General features: G+C 34.7%; 1 protein-coding gene across 2 annotated transcripts in view; it reads left to right on the top strand.

The window, feature by feature from the left end:
* Positions 1 to 13028, top strand: part of LOC124359651 — a 59099-nt gene extending 46071 nt beyond the window's left edge. The window contains exons 6-7 of one of the 2 annotated variants that reach the window (XM_046812565.1): positions 6591 to 6716; positions 12459 to 13028. In XM_046812565.1, coding sequence (XP_046668521.1) covers positions 6591 to 6716; positions 12459 to 12615 — 283 coding nt within the window. In that variant the 3' untranslated portion in view covers positions 12616 to 13028. The remainder of the gene's footprint in view (positions 1 to 6590; positions 6717 to 12458) is intronic. The other variant, XM_046812566.1, reaches the window with a different exon arrangement.
* The last annotated feature ends 1568 nt before the right edge of the window (positions 13029 to 14596 follow it).

Raw genomic sequence — 14596 nt, 5'->3', positions numbered from 1 at the left:
GAAAATTATTAAAAGACAAATCTATTGAGTTAATAGATTGATAACGAACAAGTCAGTGGTGCCAAGTTCAATACATTTTTACCTTGGTTGGCAAGTACGGAGCCCAGCTGCCTCCATGGCTCTGCTCCAGTCACAGAGGAGGAGATTTCCAGGGTAATAAATAATTTTCCAACAAAGACATCAATTGACTCGAATCATGTATCAACGTGGCTTCTAAAGCAGTGTTCAAAACATGTGTAGGGGCCGCTTGAACACTTAATAAAGGTCTCTTTTCCCTCTGGAACGTATCTCTCCTCTTTCAAGATGGCTAAAGTTATCCAAATTTTTAAGAAAAGCGATCCATGATCCGTTCAAAATTCAAATTCCTCCCAATTTCAATTCTGCAAGTTTTTAGTATAGTTTTTCTCGTTCGGCTTGTACATTTTTTGGACAAACACAATATAATATCATTAAACCAGTTAATATTCTGAACTGGAAAGTTGACAATTGATGCAGTTGTGTGCGTCTAGTTGAAATGGTAGTAGAAGGAATTGAAAGTCAAAGAGATACACTTAGTGTTTTTCTTGACTTGTAAAAAGCAGTTGACTGTGTTAATCATAGCACCTTAACTCACATACTGGAATATCACGGGATAAGAGGAGTTCTATTTGAATGGCTTAAGTCATATTTCAGTGATAGAAAACAATATGTCCAAATTTCAGACGTGCAGTCAATGGAGAGGGGGTTGGGATATGGTGTTCCTCAGCCCCATTACTCTTTTTATTGTACATCAACAATGCTGGCTGCATCATGAGCAAATTGTACATTATGTGGATGACACAACTCTTTGTTTGAACTCAAAATCCAACACAGAACTTGAAATGGTAACATTTACTGAACTCAACAAAACAATTCAGCATTCCAATGATCTTGAAACAAATCCAACAAAATCAAATTTTATTACATTTTGTCTGCAACAGCCAGATTTAGATTTTAGTCTAACCAAAACATTAAAACCGAGATTGAAGAAGTCTACTAAATAAAATTCAGCAAGTAAACAGCATGTGTTTAAGTTTAACATGTTTTTTTCTGTTCGTCACATTGAGTCTGCACAACTATTCTTGCAATTTTTTGAAGTGGAGAAGCTCTGTTGTTACAGGAGATAAAACCTGAGTGCACCATACAACTCTTAAAACCTAACGTCAGAGTATGATGTGGCAAAATATAGGAGATGAAACATCTTAACACCCTTTTTTTTTTTTCTTTTTTTTTTTTTTTTTTTTTGGGATATTGGGGTGGATTCATAGATCCTCACACGTCAACCTGAGCTTATTGTGTGCCCCTTTGATGTTAGAGGGGTAAGCCTATCTTTGTGCCCTTAATTAGGCTAAGAAGCTTTTCCCGATTACTAGCATCTGGTTCGTCGCCTGGTTGTTTATCACCGAAAAGAGCCCTTCTCCTTGCTCCCAGTCTCTCACAGTCCAGTATTATGTGTTTGCAGTCTCTTCGGACTTATTGCAGAGTCTACACTCCGAGTCCTCATTTCGTAAACCTAGAGTGTTTTAGGTGTTTCCTGAAAGTGGGCCGTGTCCAGTGATCAAGGCAATCACTTGCTTAACCCGATCCCTGCCCAGCCCCATCAGCCATCTGGTGAAGCCGGAGCTAGAATCGGCAAGCAGTCTTTTGCCGAGTGCTTGTCCTTGGTGACTCTGCCACCGCAAGCGGTGTGTCTTCCTGGACCATTTGTTTATACTTTGGTAAGCGGCTGACTTGTTTATACCAACAACTCTGTTCTGGACCGGTGCATGGCATGCTTGCTCCGCTTTTGGCAAGCCTGTCGGCGCATTCGTTGCCACCTATGCCTGTGTGGCCCGGTAACCCAACCAAGACGCACACAGTTGCGTGATCCAAGCTTGCAGAGAGTGTTTTAAAGCACTCCCACACAAGCCTGGATCCAATGCTGTTGGAGTAGTTAGTTCTAATATGTCTGATCTGCCGTCAACAAAGAGATGTTTCATATGTGATGATCCTAGATCCACCGAACGTATACTACAAATTTTTACATGACATTGAAGAATGTGAAAGCGGTGAGGAAATTGACGACTCGGACTAAGATCCAAATTACTACCCAAGTGACGGAGATGGCTAATCGTCAGAGAGTGAAGAATCATCACCTGAATGTGCAGTTGAAGAACTAATAGAACATGAGGATGAATTCTTAGTCATAGAGAATTACGTGGAAGGTGGTGATGAATTTTTTTGGGGGAAAGATGAAACTATATGGATGAAAAACGAACCTACACCACAGAGAAGAACTCCACATACTAATATCATACGGGGACCCTTGCCTGGACTTACATTAAGAAACCGAAACCTAGGCCAGACTCCCAGCAAATCTCAGGTATGGCAAAAGTTATTCGATCAAGAAATAATTAATGAGGTTATTAGTCATACAAATCAAAAGATAGAAAGTGTAAGATCCTCGTTAGGTGAAGCCACCAGTAAAGTAAACTACAAAAATACTGATGCTACCGAAATCAAAGCTCTGATTGGGCTACTCATGCTGAAGTCTATTTTTAGATGCTCTAACGAAAAAGTTCTGTCACTGTTTTCAAAGAGTATTACCGGAAGGCCAATTTTCAGAGCTACACTTTCCATGAAGCGGTTTGAAATACTTCTAGCGACTCTAAGATTCGATGACTTCAACACGAGAGAAGAAAGAAAGAAAACCGATCCTACTGCTCATTATTTTTGAGAAATTCATCACAAACTGTAAGGAACTGTATTCACCCGGAATAAACGTCACTGTAGACGAAATGCTAGTACCATTTAGAGGCAATTGTGGTTTTAGGACATACATGCCCAAAAAATACGGTGTTAAAATCATGTGCCTAACAGACTAATCGACATCTTATCTAGTTGATGCTTATATATACAAGGGCAAAAATACTGATGGTGAGGGGCTAACTCAAGATGAACAAAGGTTATCAAAGCCAACTCAATCCAATTTTATCTGTCGTTTCAAAGAAAAACAAAGCTGTGTTGCTTCTGTCCTCAATGCACCACAATATTGCGACAGATGAACAAAACAGTAAACAAGAAATCGTTGCTTACTATAATAAAACCAAAGCAGGAGTGGAGCTACTAGATATGAAGTATGCTGTCTATACCTCCAGCAGCAGGACAAGGCGTTGGCCTCTCGCAATTTTTTTTTTTTTTTTCAGATGATTGATATAAGCACTGTAAACAGCTTTATTATTTACAGCACATTCAATCTAAATCCACTTTTCACATTTTCACACATAATCACTACTTTTGACATTAAATGTTTCGTATTTAAGTAAACAATAAGGGTCTCCTAGACCGGGTGTTTCTATTAACCCCTCAACGCATTTTTTTTTTTTTTTAGTCCAGTCCAACCCAGTCTGCACCACTTTTTTACCGGTTTTACTTTATTTTGACTCTTTTTTACTATAAGGACAATCAAATTATAAAATACTTGTATAGGGATATGATATATAATTTTTTACATTAACTATGAACAGACAAAACCTATTTAGTGATAAAATAAATTAATTTTATTATTTATCCTAACCGAGATATAACAAAACATTGTTACTTACACTAAAAGTTAATGGTAGTGTGGTAAACCTTGAAGCATTCTTCAAGGCATAGGCCTGCCTCACAATTTGGACACCAATACACTGTGTCTCTCCTCCTTCCATGTTTATTACACACCACACATCTTCTTTGAGTTTGGATTTTTTTCCCAGTAGCAGGAATCTTCTCAATGAAATGCCTTTCTGTAAGACGAGACGGAGGTGGCTCGGTTGATGGCCTACCATGTACTTGTTTAGGGACACCAGGTTGATATTTTTCAATAATTTCTTTGATCAAACCTAATCTAAAAGAGAGATGGTCTGTGTTTGGATGTTTGGCCTTCCAGATTTACATAGGAATTTAGAATTGTTATATTTAGTAATCGTTTGAACACTTTCAGATACCATTTTGTGCCCCGTTTCCTTTCCATCAAATAACTTTCCAGCATTTGGTCCCTCAAGTCCACTCCACCCATATTTTTGTTGTATTCAACAACAACTGCAGGTTTCAATACTTCTTTGTTATATTTTTTACAAACCATCATCTCCACATCATGGTAAGTAGATATGAGAGAAACAACACGTTTGTCGCACCACTTAAAAACAGCAACATCATCTGAATGGACAGCCATCATTTCTCCCTTTTTTCAATTTAGCGTTTCTAAGATTTTTTGTAATTCCTTGTCTGTTGAGTTTGATAGTCCCTGCACAGTCAATTTTTTGTTCTTTTAAAAATTTGGCCAAGTAAGGATTGTTATAGAAATTATCCATCCATAATGTATGTCCCTTTACCAAATAAATTTTGAAGTAATTCTAAAACTATTGCCTCAGTTTTTTGTGTATCTGAATCTATAAGGGGACAAGTAAACTGCATGTGGTTGATCAGTGAGTAAAATTAGGTTCCATGTGTATGCTGTTGATGACTCACAAAGTTCATAGGACTTTATCCCAAATCGAGCTGCTTTTAGTGGAATATACTGTCTAAATGCCAGTCTGCCTTTCCATAGCAAAAGACTTTCATCTATGGATATATTCTGACCTAAAGTGTAGGCTGTTTTGAACTTTTTATTCAGGTCTTGATAAATAGGAAATATTTTTCACAACTGCCTTGAAACTCCTTCCAAAGGAGAACTGTTATCACTAAAATGCAAAAATTTGTTGAGTAATTCAAACCTCTTCCCAGTCATTGTTGAAGGAAAAAATTTTGTTTCCAGGATAGGATTTTTGGAAAAATATGACCTACCAGTTGGTTTTACAATTATGCTCATTAGCATGTACATGGCAAGCAAGATATACATCTCTCCATTTGTGCAGGGGACCCACTTCCACATTGTCGAGAATTGTGAAAATACCATGCCTCTCTGTGACATTTCTTGATCGGTCGTACCGATTTGTTTCTGTAACTATAAGGTCAACAAGATAGTCATCAAAGAAATATTGAAAAGTATCCAGGAATACTATCTTTTTCAATATTAGGACCACTATTTTCAGTAAAAATTTCCCTCTGTCCATGAAACGTTTCCATTCCCTCCCAAGCCATATCAGGTCGCTTTCTAGGTTTATTTTTTCTGTGATTTGTGTCCCCTCCACCCAATTCTGGCTCATTTTCTGATTCTGAACTAGCCCTAGATTCATTTTGGATTTCTTGTTGAGCGTAGTCAACTTCATCATCTGAGGAATCATCACTGTCTATAAGCCGGTCAATTTCACTACCCCAGTGAACAAGGTTGCTTGCCAGCCTACTTTCATCATTTGCAGCTTTACTTGTTCTTGGCCCAGACATCGTAAATTATTGTACTAGCAATAATAGTGGCCTAATAAATTATAAAACACTATAAACTCAATGTTCCTAAGCTTGCAATTATCCCTAAATCATTATTACAACTAGCAAAATCAAAACCTAACCACAATACATTGTCTTGTGAAACTAACATTTCGACGTTATTCGCACTTCAAAACTCACAAAACCACTTACAAATTAGAGTGTAAGACATTCACACTCGTTCACAGTATCACTAATAATAATAATTGCATCGTAATTGCAATTATAACCATAGAAAAACAACAATACATGATGTAAACAAACCACACGGGACGACTATTTTAGCCGGCGGCACTCGAACTGCGCAGTGACTGTTTGTCATCAGCTGACCCACTATAAGATTGTTTTGCTAAACGGAATCGATAACAATAAATCGATATATAAACTTAACCATTCGATAGTTCAACTCAGTAGCTTTAAACCGAGTATGCGTTAGAATATATTAGTCTAATAATAACCGGTTATTTGCTGAACGAACGATCGAATGTCACAAAACGTACCATGTACGTCGCGGTGCGAGCTCATTGGAATAACGTAAACGTACCACGTACGTCGCAATTCGTTGAAGGGTTAAGGCCAATAAATTATAGGTCTCAGAGACCGGATGTTTCTTTTAATGCCTGAAAAAATATAAGGTCCTACAAACCGGATGTTTCTTTTAACGTAAGTGAAAACCATGTTTTGGTAAAGGTGTTAAAAAACTTATGCAATTGCTGGAAAAATGATGAATACAGTATTCTGGTGGGCTATTGGTTGACTACTTAACAGCAGGCATGATGATAAACGCATATTACTATTGTGAACTTCGGATTAACTCCATCAAGATATTCAGAACAAACGATTTTATGAAGAAGAATTTAGTTTATCCATAACAACGCTTGTTCTCATGCTCCTCAAGCTTACTTCTTGGTTACACCTCGTATAAAAGATCTTTCTAGCTACCCCACTGGATAATAGATTTTGCAACTGCCACATTCATGGTTAATAATTGCTAGAAAAAATACTGTCTGGTGAAATTTAGCTTTAAGGTTAGGAAACTGTCATAATGAGAAATTATGTAAGGATTGTCAAATATACTGCAATAACAGCCAATAAAAAATAGATTATATTGCAGAAGGAATCAGTTTTACATGGTTTAATACAATATCAGTGTTATGTTTTACAACCTTTACATTGTAATATTTTTTCAGGCCTTTTGTATCAACTTTAACTCGGAATTCAATTTATGAATTTAACCGATTGAATGGTGGTTTAATGAGAAATGCATTTATATCGGCTCCATCTATAATTTCTCATCAATCAATTTTGACAAAAAGGTATTTATATATATATATATATATATATATATATATATATATATATATATATATTATATATATATTGTAGTGTGGGATTCTTAGAACAAAATACATGTGTGTATATATGTATGTATGTATGTACGTATGTATGTATGTATGTATATATGTAGGGTGTTTATGAACTCTGGAAATATTTTAGAAATTTGTTCCTCATATCAAGAGAAACAAAATATGTAATATAAACATGGGTCATAAATGCTTAGTTTACAGTATGTCTACATTATGTGTTTTTTTTTTATTTCAGAAACCAGTGAAGGTTAAATCTAAAATTTGGCAAAACTATTTCCCTTGCAATCTTAAATCAAGATAAAAATTAATATTACGTTTTAATTTGGTGGATTGTTAAATTTTTTTAAAGCTTGATGCCTTACAAACATCTTGACACCTAGATCATAAAAATCTGCCAAGAAATAACATAGATGTAATTTTTTAACTGTGGGTATCGCACAGAAAAATTGTCATTACAAGTTTACAGCACCATTAACCGTATATTACAACTGTTCCAAGTTAATAACTGCATTATTTATATATTACTTTTTTGTTCATCTCGACGTAAAGAACAAATTCCTAACATTTTTCTGGAGAGTTTGTAAACACTGTGTTTATGGTACTCAATTTTTAATGTTAAAGGTGGTGGAACAAAACTACTGAGACTCCCAGTACCTTCAAGAAAAAAGAGTGGGGGGAGAGTTAAGAAAATACAAGGTCTTAAAGGTGTTTTATGCAATTCTGAGATGCAGAGTAAAGTAATCCATGTAAATCTAAATTGCTTCAAATTTGTATTTATTTGATACTTTGGTAATCCAGAATTTGCATTTTACTTGCACTCCTCAGCTGTATTAGGTCTTCCTTTATGATTTTTATTTCTTTCGTTAACCAAATGGATTTTCTATTTTTTAGGAAGGCGTGTTATTAAAGCAAAATCTAAAAACACATATTTTTCTTCCATGGAAGCAAAATATATTTCTTTCCTTTTTTTTAAAGCTTTGAAAAGTGTGTGATGATTTGTGGAAAAAATGTACAAATCTTTCTCTTTGCTATCTTGGTGGAGTTTATCATATATTATTTGGGATTATTCACACTCAAAATTTGTTTATTGTGATGTTGTCCAAAAATTGTTTAGTTATGAAACTTTATGACCAAAATTATCCATGGCTGATTTGGAATATTCTGTTGGAAAGTTAACTAAATATGTCACATTATGGATCTTTAACAAATTTTTTTTAATCTATAGGACTTCTGTGTCTAAAGGTATTTTTTAAATCACTCATACCAATTACACGGCTTCATTAACAAAGAAGAAGAAGTATGTACTATGTAATCAGGTCTACCAACTGCGAAAAACATTGAATGACTGGAAATGTTTGTATTAATAACCAAACTCAGAATCATCTCTATTTATAATCTTAAAGATTACAAATGGTGTTAATTAATATATTTTTTAAATTATTGTTTAAATATTTTGAGAGGTAGAAGTATAGGAAAAAGAAAGTAATAATCTAGTTGCTCTTGTAGGTAAACTGCTTACAAAAAGACACTGGGTGATTTGAGTTCATGAATGCTGGGGTAAATACCCTTCCGCCGCTGTGATTCAGCCCTCACTCAGTATCCCCACAACTGCTTGGTACTAGCTTTATCGAATCATCTGACTAATCCGGCTCAGTCGGTCTCGTTCACTGCTGCGACCTGTTCAATTCCACCGGTCAGTGCAGTTACTGAGCCTTCCCGCTAGAGAATGTTATATCGGTCATCGTCTTGACCAAACAAAATAAACGACTGAACAGAATTACCAAATGAATGAAAGGATCCGCTTGTAAAAAAGTAAAATAATAGAAAAAGAAACAGCATATCATACAGTGAATGTATAAATATGTAACAATGAATGTATTGTTTCAGGAATCTAGTATATGTAAATATATCTATAAAACTGATTAAAAAATTGTAATTGTAAGTTACCAGGTACATTACTAAATATTTTAAATGTTAAATGTATGAACAATGGACTTGGTTGATTGATGTCTTTTATTTATCATAAGTTTATTCCCTTACACATTTTTTAAATCAATTACTACAAATCAAGCAGAAACATTGCTTGTTTGATAATAATTTATTTTTATAAATAACAACACATTTTAGACATCTAACCGTTTAAGTGCCCACCAATTTTCATAATACCCAGGCTCCCTTCTTCCCTGTCGAGTTACATGATTACGGTTTTATTCTTAATTGGTTAACAGTGAACAAAAGAAACAACTGAATGATTTTGGGGTCCTAGTGTAACCTAATGCATAGAATCTATAGTTTTAGTTTAGATTAAGCTATTTTTTATGAATAAGGGTTTTTAAATTAACTTAATTCTAGTATTATAAGTTTTAACAATTGTTAAAAATTATATATCTGATTTGGAAAAAAAAATATTTATTCAGTTGGCAGGGAAATTGAACGAAACGTTCAAGGTGAAAGGGTCTTTTGAAACACTGTGATCCGGATTACTCATTCATTTGACTGACCCGTTCAAAATGAATGTTACTGCATGGCGCATGGCTAACCTCACAACAAAATGAAGGCTCCCTGGATATGTCTATGGTTACATGAGTGTTCAATTAATATTTTACACTTAGACTGCGAGACTTCTATAGGCCTACACACAAAAATAAAACAGTTATAGAACAGGTAAATAGCAGCAGTGTAAACAAAACTGTGCGAGTGAGACACGATTCACACAACTGATAAACAGAGACAAGAAGGTGCTGGTTTCACTCCCCACTACAGCTCGCCGTAGAGGGCCCCTCCTGCACGGTGTTGCTCAGATATTTGCTTCTGCACAGGTTTCTTTGCAAGCGGTTTATGTATAGTAGGTATTCTTCGTATGAGTAAAATGGGTAGGTCCGTAGCCATTCTTGTAGTATTGAAGAACCATAAAGAACTATAGTTTTCTTTAGCGTCTTGTCAGTGGTGCACCCTGGAGCTCCGGTCCAGCACATGGGCAGTCTCACTGTGGACGTGTCTGAAAATGATATAAGGGTGATCATTGGGGTTATAAATGTTATGTGGACTCACAGTCTGAAATTAATGTTATCCTAACACTAGAATTAGGACTTGCACAATTATATAAGCTGAATGTGATTGTATCAACCTTATACCTGGTTACCTTATCGTTTTGACAAACCTTGGTAAAAACGCTTGAACGGAACTATGTTGTTTTTGATATCAGTAAGACATCAAACAGAAAATTATACACTCCGCATAGGCTCCATATCAATAAATTTGGTAAAATAAAAACATTTTCAGCTCTTGTCAAATGTATACTCCAATGTAGAATTAAGGACTGTTGGGACGGGTTCAGCTTTAAACCCAGAGGTTGCTGAATCTGATTGTACATGAAGCAATAATTTCATTAATTAGTGAAAATGAGTATTCACAAGGAAATGTTGATGAGATAGAGATAACTCAAAACTTTTTAAGATCAGAACTGGGTGCCCTCTCCCAGTGTTTGGAGCTGGAGACGAGTGCAGCGGTGGACGGGAGCTCTGCTCTGAACCTCCAGTAGTTAATAATTCCACTGCTCAAACTTATTATTATTTCTAGTTATTAGAAGTGTGTAAAAAACAAGATTTTAGAGTTTTCTGTCTTTTTGAGCGGTTTATCTAAGACACAACGTGATCTGCCTGCAGGAGATTTGGACTGGCGATTTAGGTGAATCCTTGCTAAGTACAATCCCTAATTATGAACTTAAATCTAGTTTCTCAAGAACCAGTAGCTGTGGCGGCACTGCTATTCTTGTCAAGAGGGGTGTGAAGGCTGGATCGCTTGATTGTCAGTCCAGAGTTCCCTGTATAGAGGGCATATTGGAGTACTCGGCTCTCAAATTGCGAAAGGGAGAGTATTCGTTTATAATCCTATCTATTTATAGAAATCCAAAGTTGAGGACCATAGATTTTTTTAAAGAATGCAATCTTTGCTAAGGTACGTTCTCAAAAAGTTTTCATTTAAATTGCTTGTTATTGTGGAGATTTTGATTTGAATTTCCTTTCAAACCATCATGTACTGGTAGAGTTTAGTAACCTATTTACCTCGTATGGTCTCACAAGTAACTTCTTATAGATAACGAGGAAGAAGTCCGCATCTTGTATTGATAATATTCTAACCACTTTTACCCCTATTTGTGCCCTTTTAGTGGAACCTGGACTTTGCAATTATTTTCTCGTGCCAGCTCTTTCGCCCACTCCTCCACCTCCCCCTTCATCTCCTTGTCCGTTGAAAACTTGTTTCCACTCATATGCACCTTCAGGGAAGTGAAGAGATGGAAATCTGAATGGACCAGGTCAGGGGAATGTGGGGGATGGTTCAAAATGTCCCATCGAAGAGTCCAGGAGTTGCTTCGTGGCGTTGGCCATGTGAGGTCTGGCATTGTTGTGCAGCAGGTAGACTCCCTTCGCCTCTGAATTTGTAGCGTTCCAAAAACTCTTGAAGCTCTGCACTCCATTCAACTTGTGCTGTTCTGTCAGCTGTTTTTGGACCCATCTCGCAGACAATTACCGATATCCGAGAGTTTCTGTGATTGTTTTGTGTATCAGGGATCTGGAGATTTGCGGAAACACCGCAGAAAGTTTCATCTAACATCAATCTGCAATCGTTACGGACCACAATAACGGTTTTTTCCACAAGTTCCTCAGTCACAATTGAAGGTTTTCCACTCCTCTGATCATCATGCACGGAAATTCGGCTATTTTTAAACTCACGACACCACTTGTACACACTCATACAATTCATACTCCATTACCCTAAACAGTTTTCGCCTCATTATAAATTTCAACCGTAGTTTTTCCCTTCACAACGAGGTAGTAAATGACGGCACGAATTTCGCTCTTGAAAGGAGATATGATCAAACTTTTTCCGTGAGAGATGCTATTGCGTCAAGAGTTGATGTTTCATATGTTTACTTGAGCATATCTCAGTTTTGTAGACCAAAGATGAATAAACCTTTTTGAATCTTGAGTGTGTTGATAAAATATTGACAATAGGACTAAAGAGATTTCGGCCTAGTAGATACCCTTGTGGGATTCCTTATAGGACAGGAAATTGTTTCAACTTATACGTGTTTGCAATTCTTAGTGTGGTTATATGCATCTGAACTATTTTGATCCTTGTCTGCTTTGTCTGTGATTCTCAGTAATGTTGGTTTTCTTGAGATAAGATCATGTTCTAAATAGTCAAACACCTTGTTATAGTTGAGGAGAAGTGTGGAGATGTATTGCTCCTTATCTATTTGGTCAATAATGTTTTGAATAGTGGCAGTGATAGTAGGTTTTCTTTTTTGTGAATCCATGTTAGCACTTTTTGATTGAATAAGCTTGTCATATCTAATAACATGCATATCACTACCATAATTTTTATTGGTAACACCCACTATCAAACAATAAAATGAGGAGGTATCTTTCTCAGCATACAAAGGGACATTTTCCATCACATCACTATAAGAAACATAAAATTTATGTTGTTATTTAGAAATATAGAAAAATAACATTTGTTCTATTAAAATAGATGACTCTTTAGAAGTGGCACGGATGTGATCAGTATTTTTTAAACAAGAAAGAGTCAGAATAGTATGGTTGTAGTTTTAGTTATTATTAAATTAGTAACTTAGATTTGTTTATGAAAATTTGAAATAATTTTTTAAAGTGTTATCAATTTTTTTAGGCATTTGGCGAGAGCCTGTTTGAATTCTGACGTCCAAGAAGAAATAAAAAATTTCCTTTCATTAACAGACACCGAGATGGTAGAAGATCTTGTAGAACAATTCAGACCCATACCAAGAGAGACAAATAAAACTATAACTGAGAGGTTTTTAAGATAAGTGTGGAACGTTCTGACGTCCAAGAAGAAATTAAAAATTTCCTTTCATTAACAGACACCGAGATGGTAAAAGATCTTGTAGAATAATTCAGACCCATACCAAAAGAGACAAATAAAACTATAACGGAGAGGTTTTCAAGATAAGTGTGGAAAAAATAATCTGTGTTCGTAATCAAACACATTGCCTTTGTGCCTTTCATAAACTATTTTTTGTATTGAAATTATAATGTCTTAAGTAATGTTATTTTAACAGGTCTATTGAACTTGTAATCTCAATACTACGTAAGAAGAATGATAGAGACACATTTTTGACCAATATTTCTTGTAATTTGTGTTCTGTGTAACCTACAGCTCATGATGTATAATTAGAATTGTGGAAATTCCTTGTAAAATAAACGTTAAACTTGCCATGAATCATAATTTTACAGAAGGTACCACTTATAAGTCGATTCAAAAATGATATGGTTTCATTCAAATTGGTTTTTTTAGAAGTCAGAGGTTAAATTTGTTTACTTGTAATATTAGTATTTTTTCCTAGGCACAGCTGTACCTAGTAGAATAGTAAATTTATATACAACAGATTTTTATACTCAAATTATAACATTATAATGCAGGGTGTCAATTAATTCCTAGAATGGTTTAATATAAATCTGAAACTGTTAGATGATACTTCACTGACCAAACGCACATGTTATTAATTTTACCTGATTTATTTGACATAACTTCAGACTGAACACCTGACAAAAGGAAAATAAAGTTTGTATAAAAGATTATTAAATGTTTAAAATGAAGTATTAATGTTGAATTCATTTCAACAAAACCACTATCAAATTTATTTTTGCCAGGAAAGATATAAAATTGTGTATAATTATTTTGTATATACTGTGCTAAATCTAGTTTTTACTTGTGAGGAAATACAACAATTAACCTTTTAATTTTAATGTTTGTGTTTGTAGAAAACAAAGTATGTTTATTACCACAAAAAATATAAAAATATCATAGTGTGTGTGTGTGTGTGTGTGTGTGTGTGTGTGTGTGTGTGTGTGTGTGTGTGTGTGTGTGTGTTCAAGTTCAAAATTCCTTTATTCAACAAAATTTTACAATATTACAAAAAATACAATTTTACTCCCAGTGCGCTTCAGTCAGCGCGTGCGGGAGTGGAGTTTATGAATGCAGTCTATTTCAGTCCATTTTCACACCACTTGCTGTACATATCAAATTATACCATGTAATTACTCATCTTAAATATATTTATCCAATTTAAATTAATTTAAAGGTCTATAAACATGCAATATAAGTCAATACATAACTAAACATGCATTATTTGTTAATATTTCTGCAGTGCAGGACCATACAACATATGTCCTTTAAATTTAAAAAAATTTTAAATATCATACATAACGCCAACAACAAAATGAATAAACGTAACAGAAATATTATAAATATAAATATCAAACAACAATGCAATAAATATATACATATATATAACAGGTTAAATAAATAAATAAGTAAACATTAACAGGCTAAATAAATAAATAAGTAAATATTAACAGGTTAAATCAATAAATAAGTACATATTAACAGGCTAAATAAATAACTATGCTAAATAAATAAATATATATATCAACATGCCAATAAATAAATAAAACAAGAAAAGAGTTAACAGTTTGCTATAGGCATGAAATAAAACCAAACAACAATGACACAGTAACTAGGCATGCATATCTGGCAGTTTGCTTACAAACTCAATTGCTTTCATCTTTACTTTTGGCTTCTTTTCAAATATAATATTTTGGCCACTATGCGTCAAGAACCTATTATATATCTGAGATCCCAGATAGCAAAACTGATGCCTGCTGCGTTCTTTTGTTAACAAAGGTATTTTTAACAACAGGTTTTGACTAGATCTAGTATAGCGATTAATTTGTCTAAATTCAAATTGGCCAAGATATTTCTGAATATGCATGATTACTGAGTACTGA

This window comes from Homalodisca vitripennis, chromosome 4, assembly GCF_021130785.1.
Source record: "Homalodisca vitripennis isolate AUS2020 chromosome 4, UT_GWSS_2.1, whole genome shotgun sequence".
In the NCBI taxonomy this organism is placed as follows: Eukaryota; Metazoa; Arthropoda; class Insecta; order Hemiptera; family Cicadellidae; genus Homalodisca; species Homalodisca vitripennis.
The sequence above is the reverse complement of the archived record's forward strand: the minus strand, read 5'-3'. Positions and strand labels throughout refer to the sequence as shown.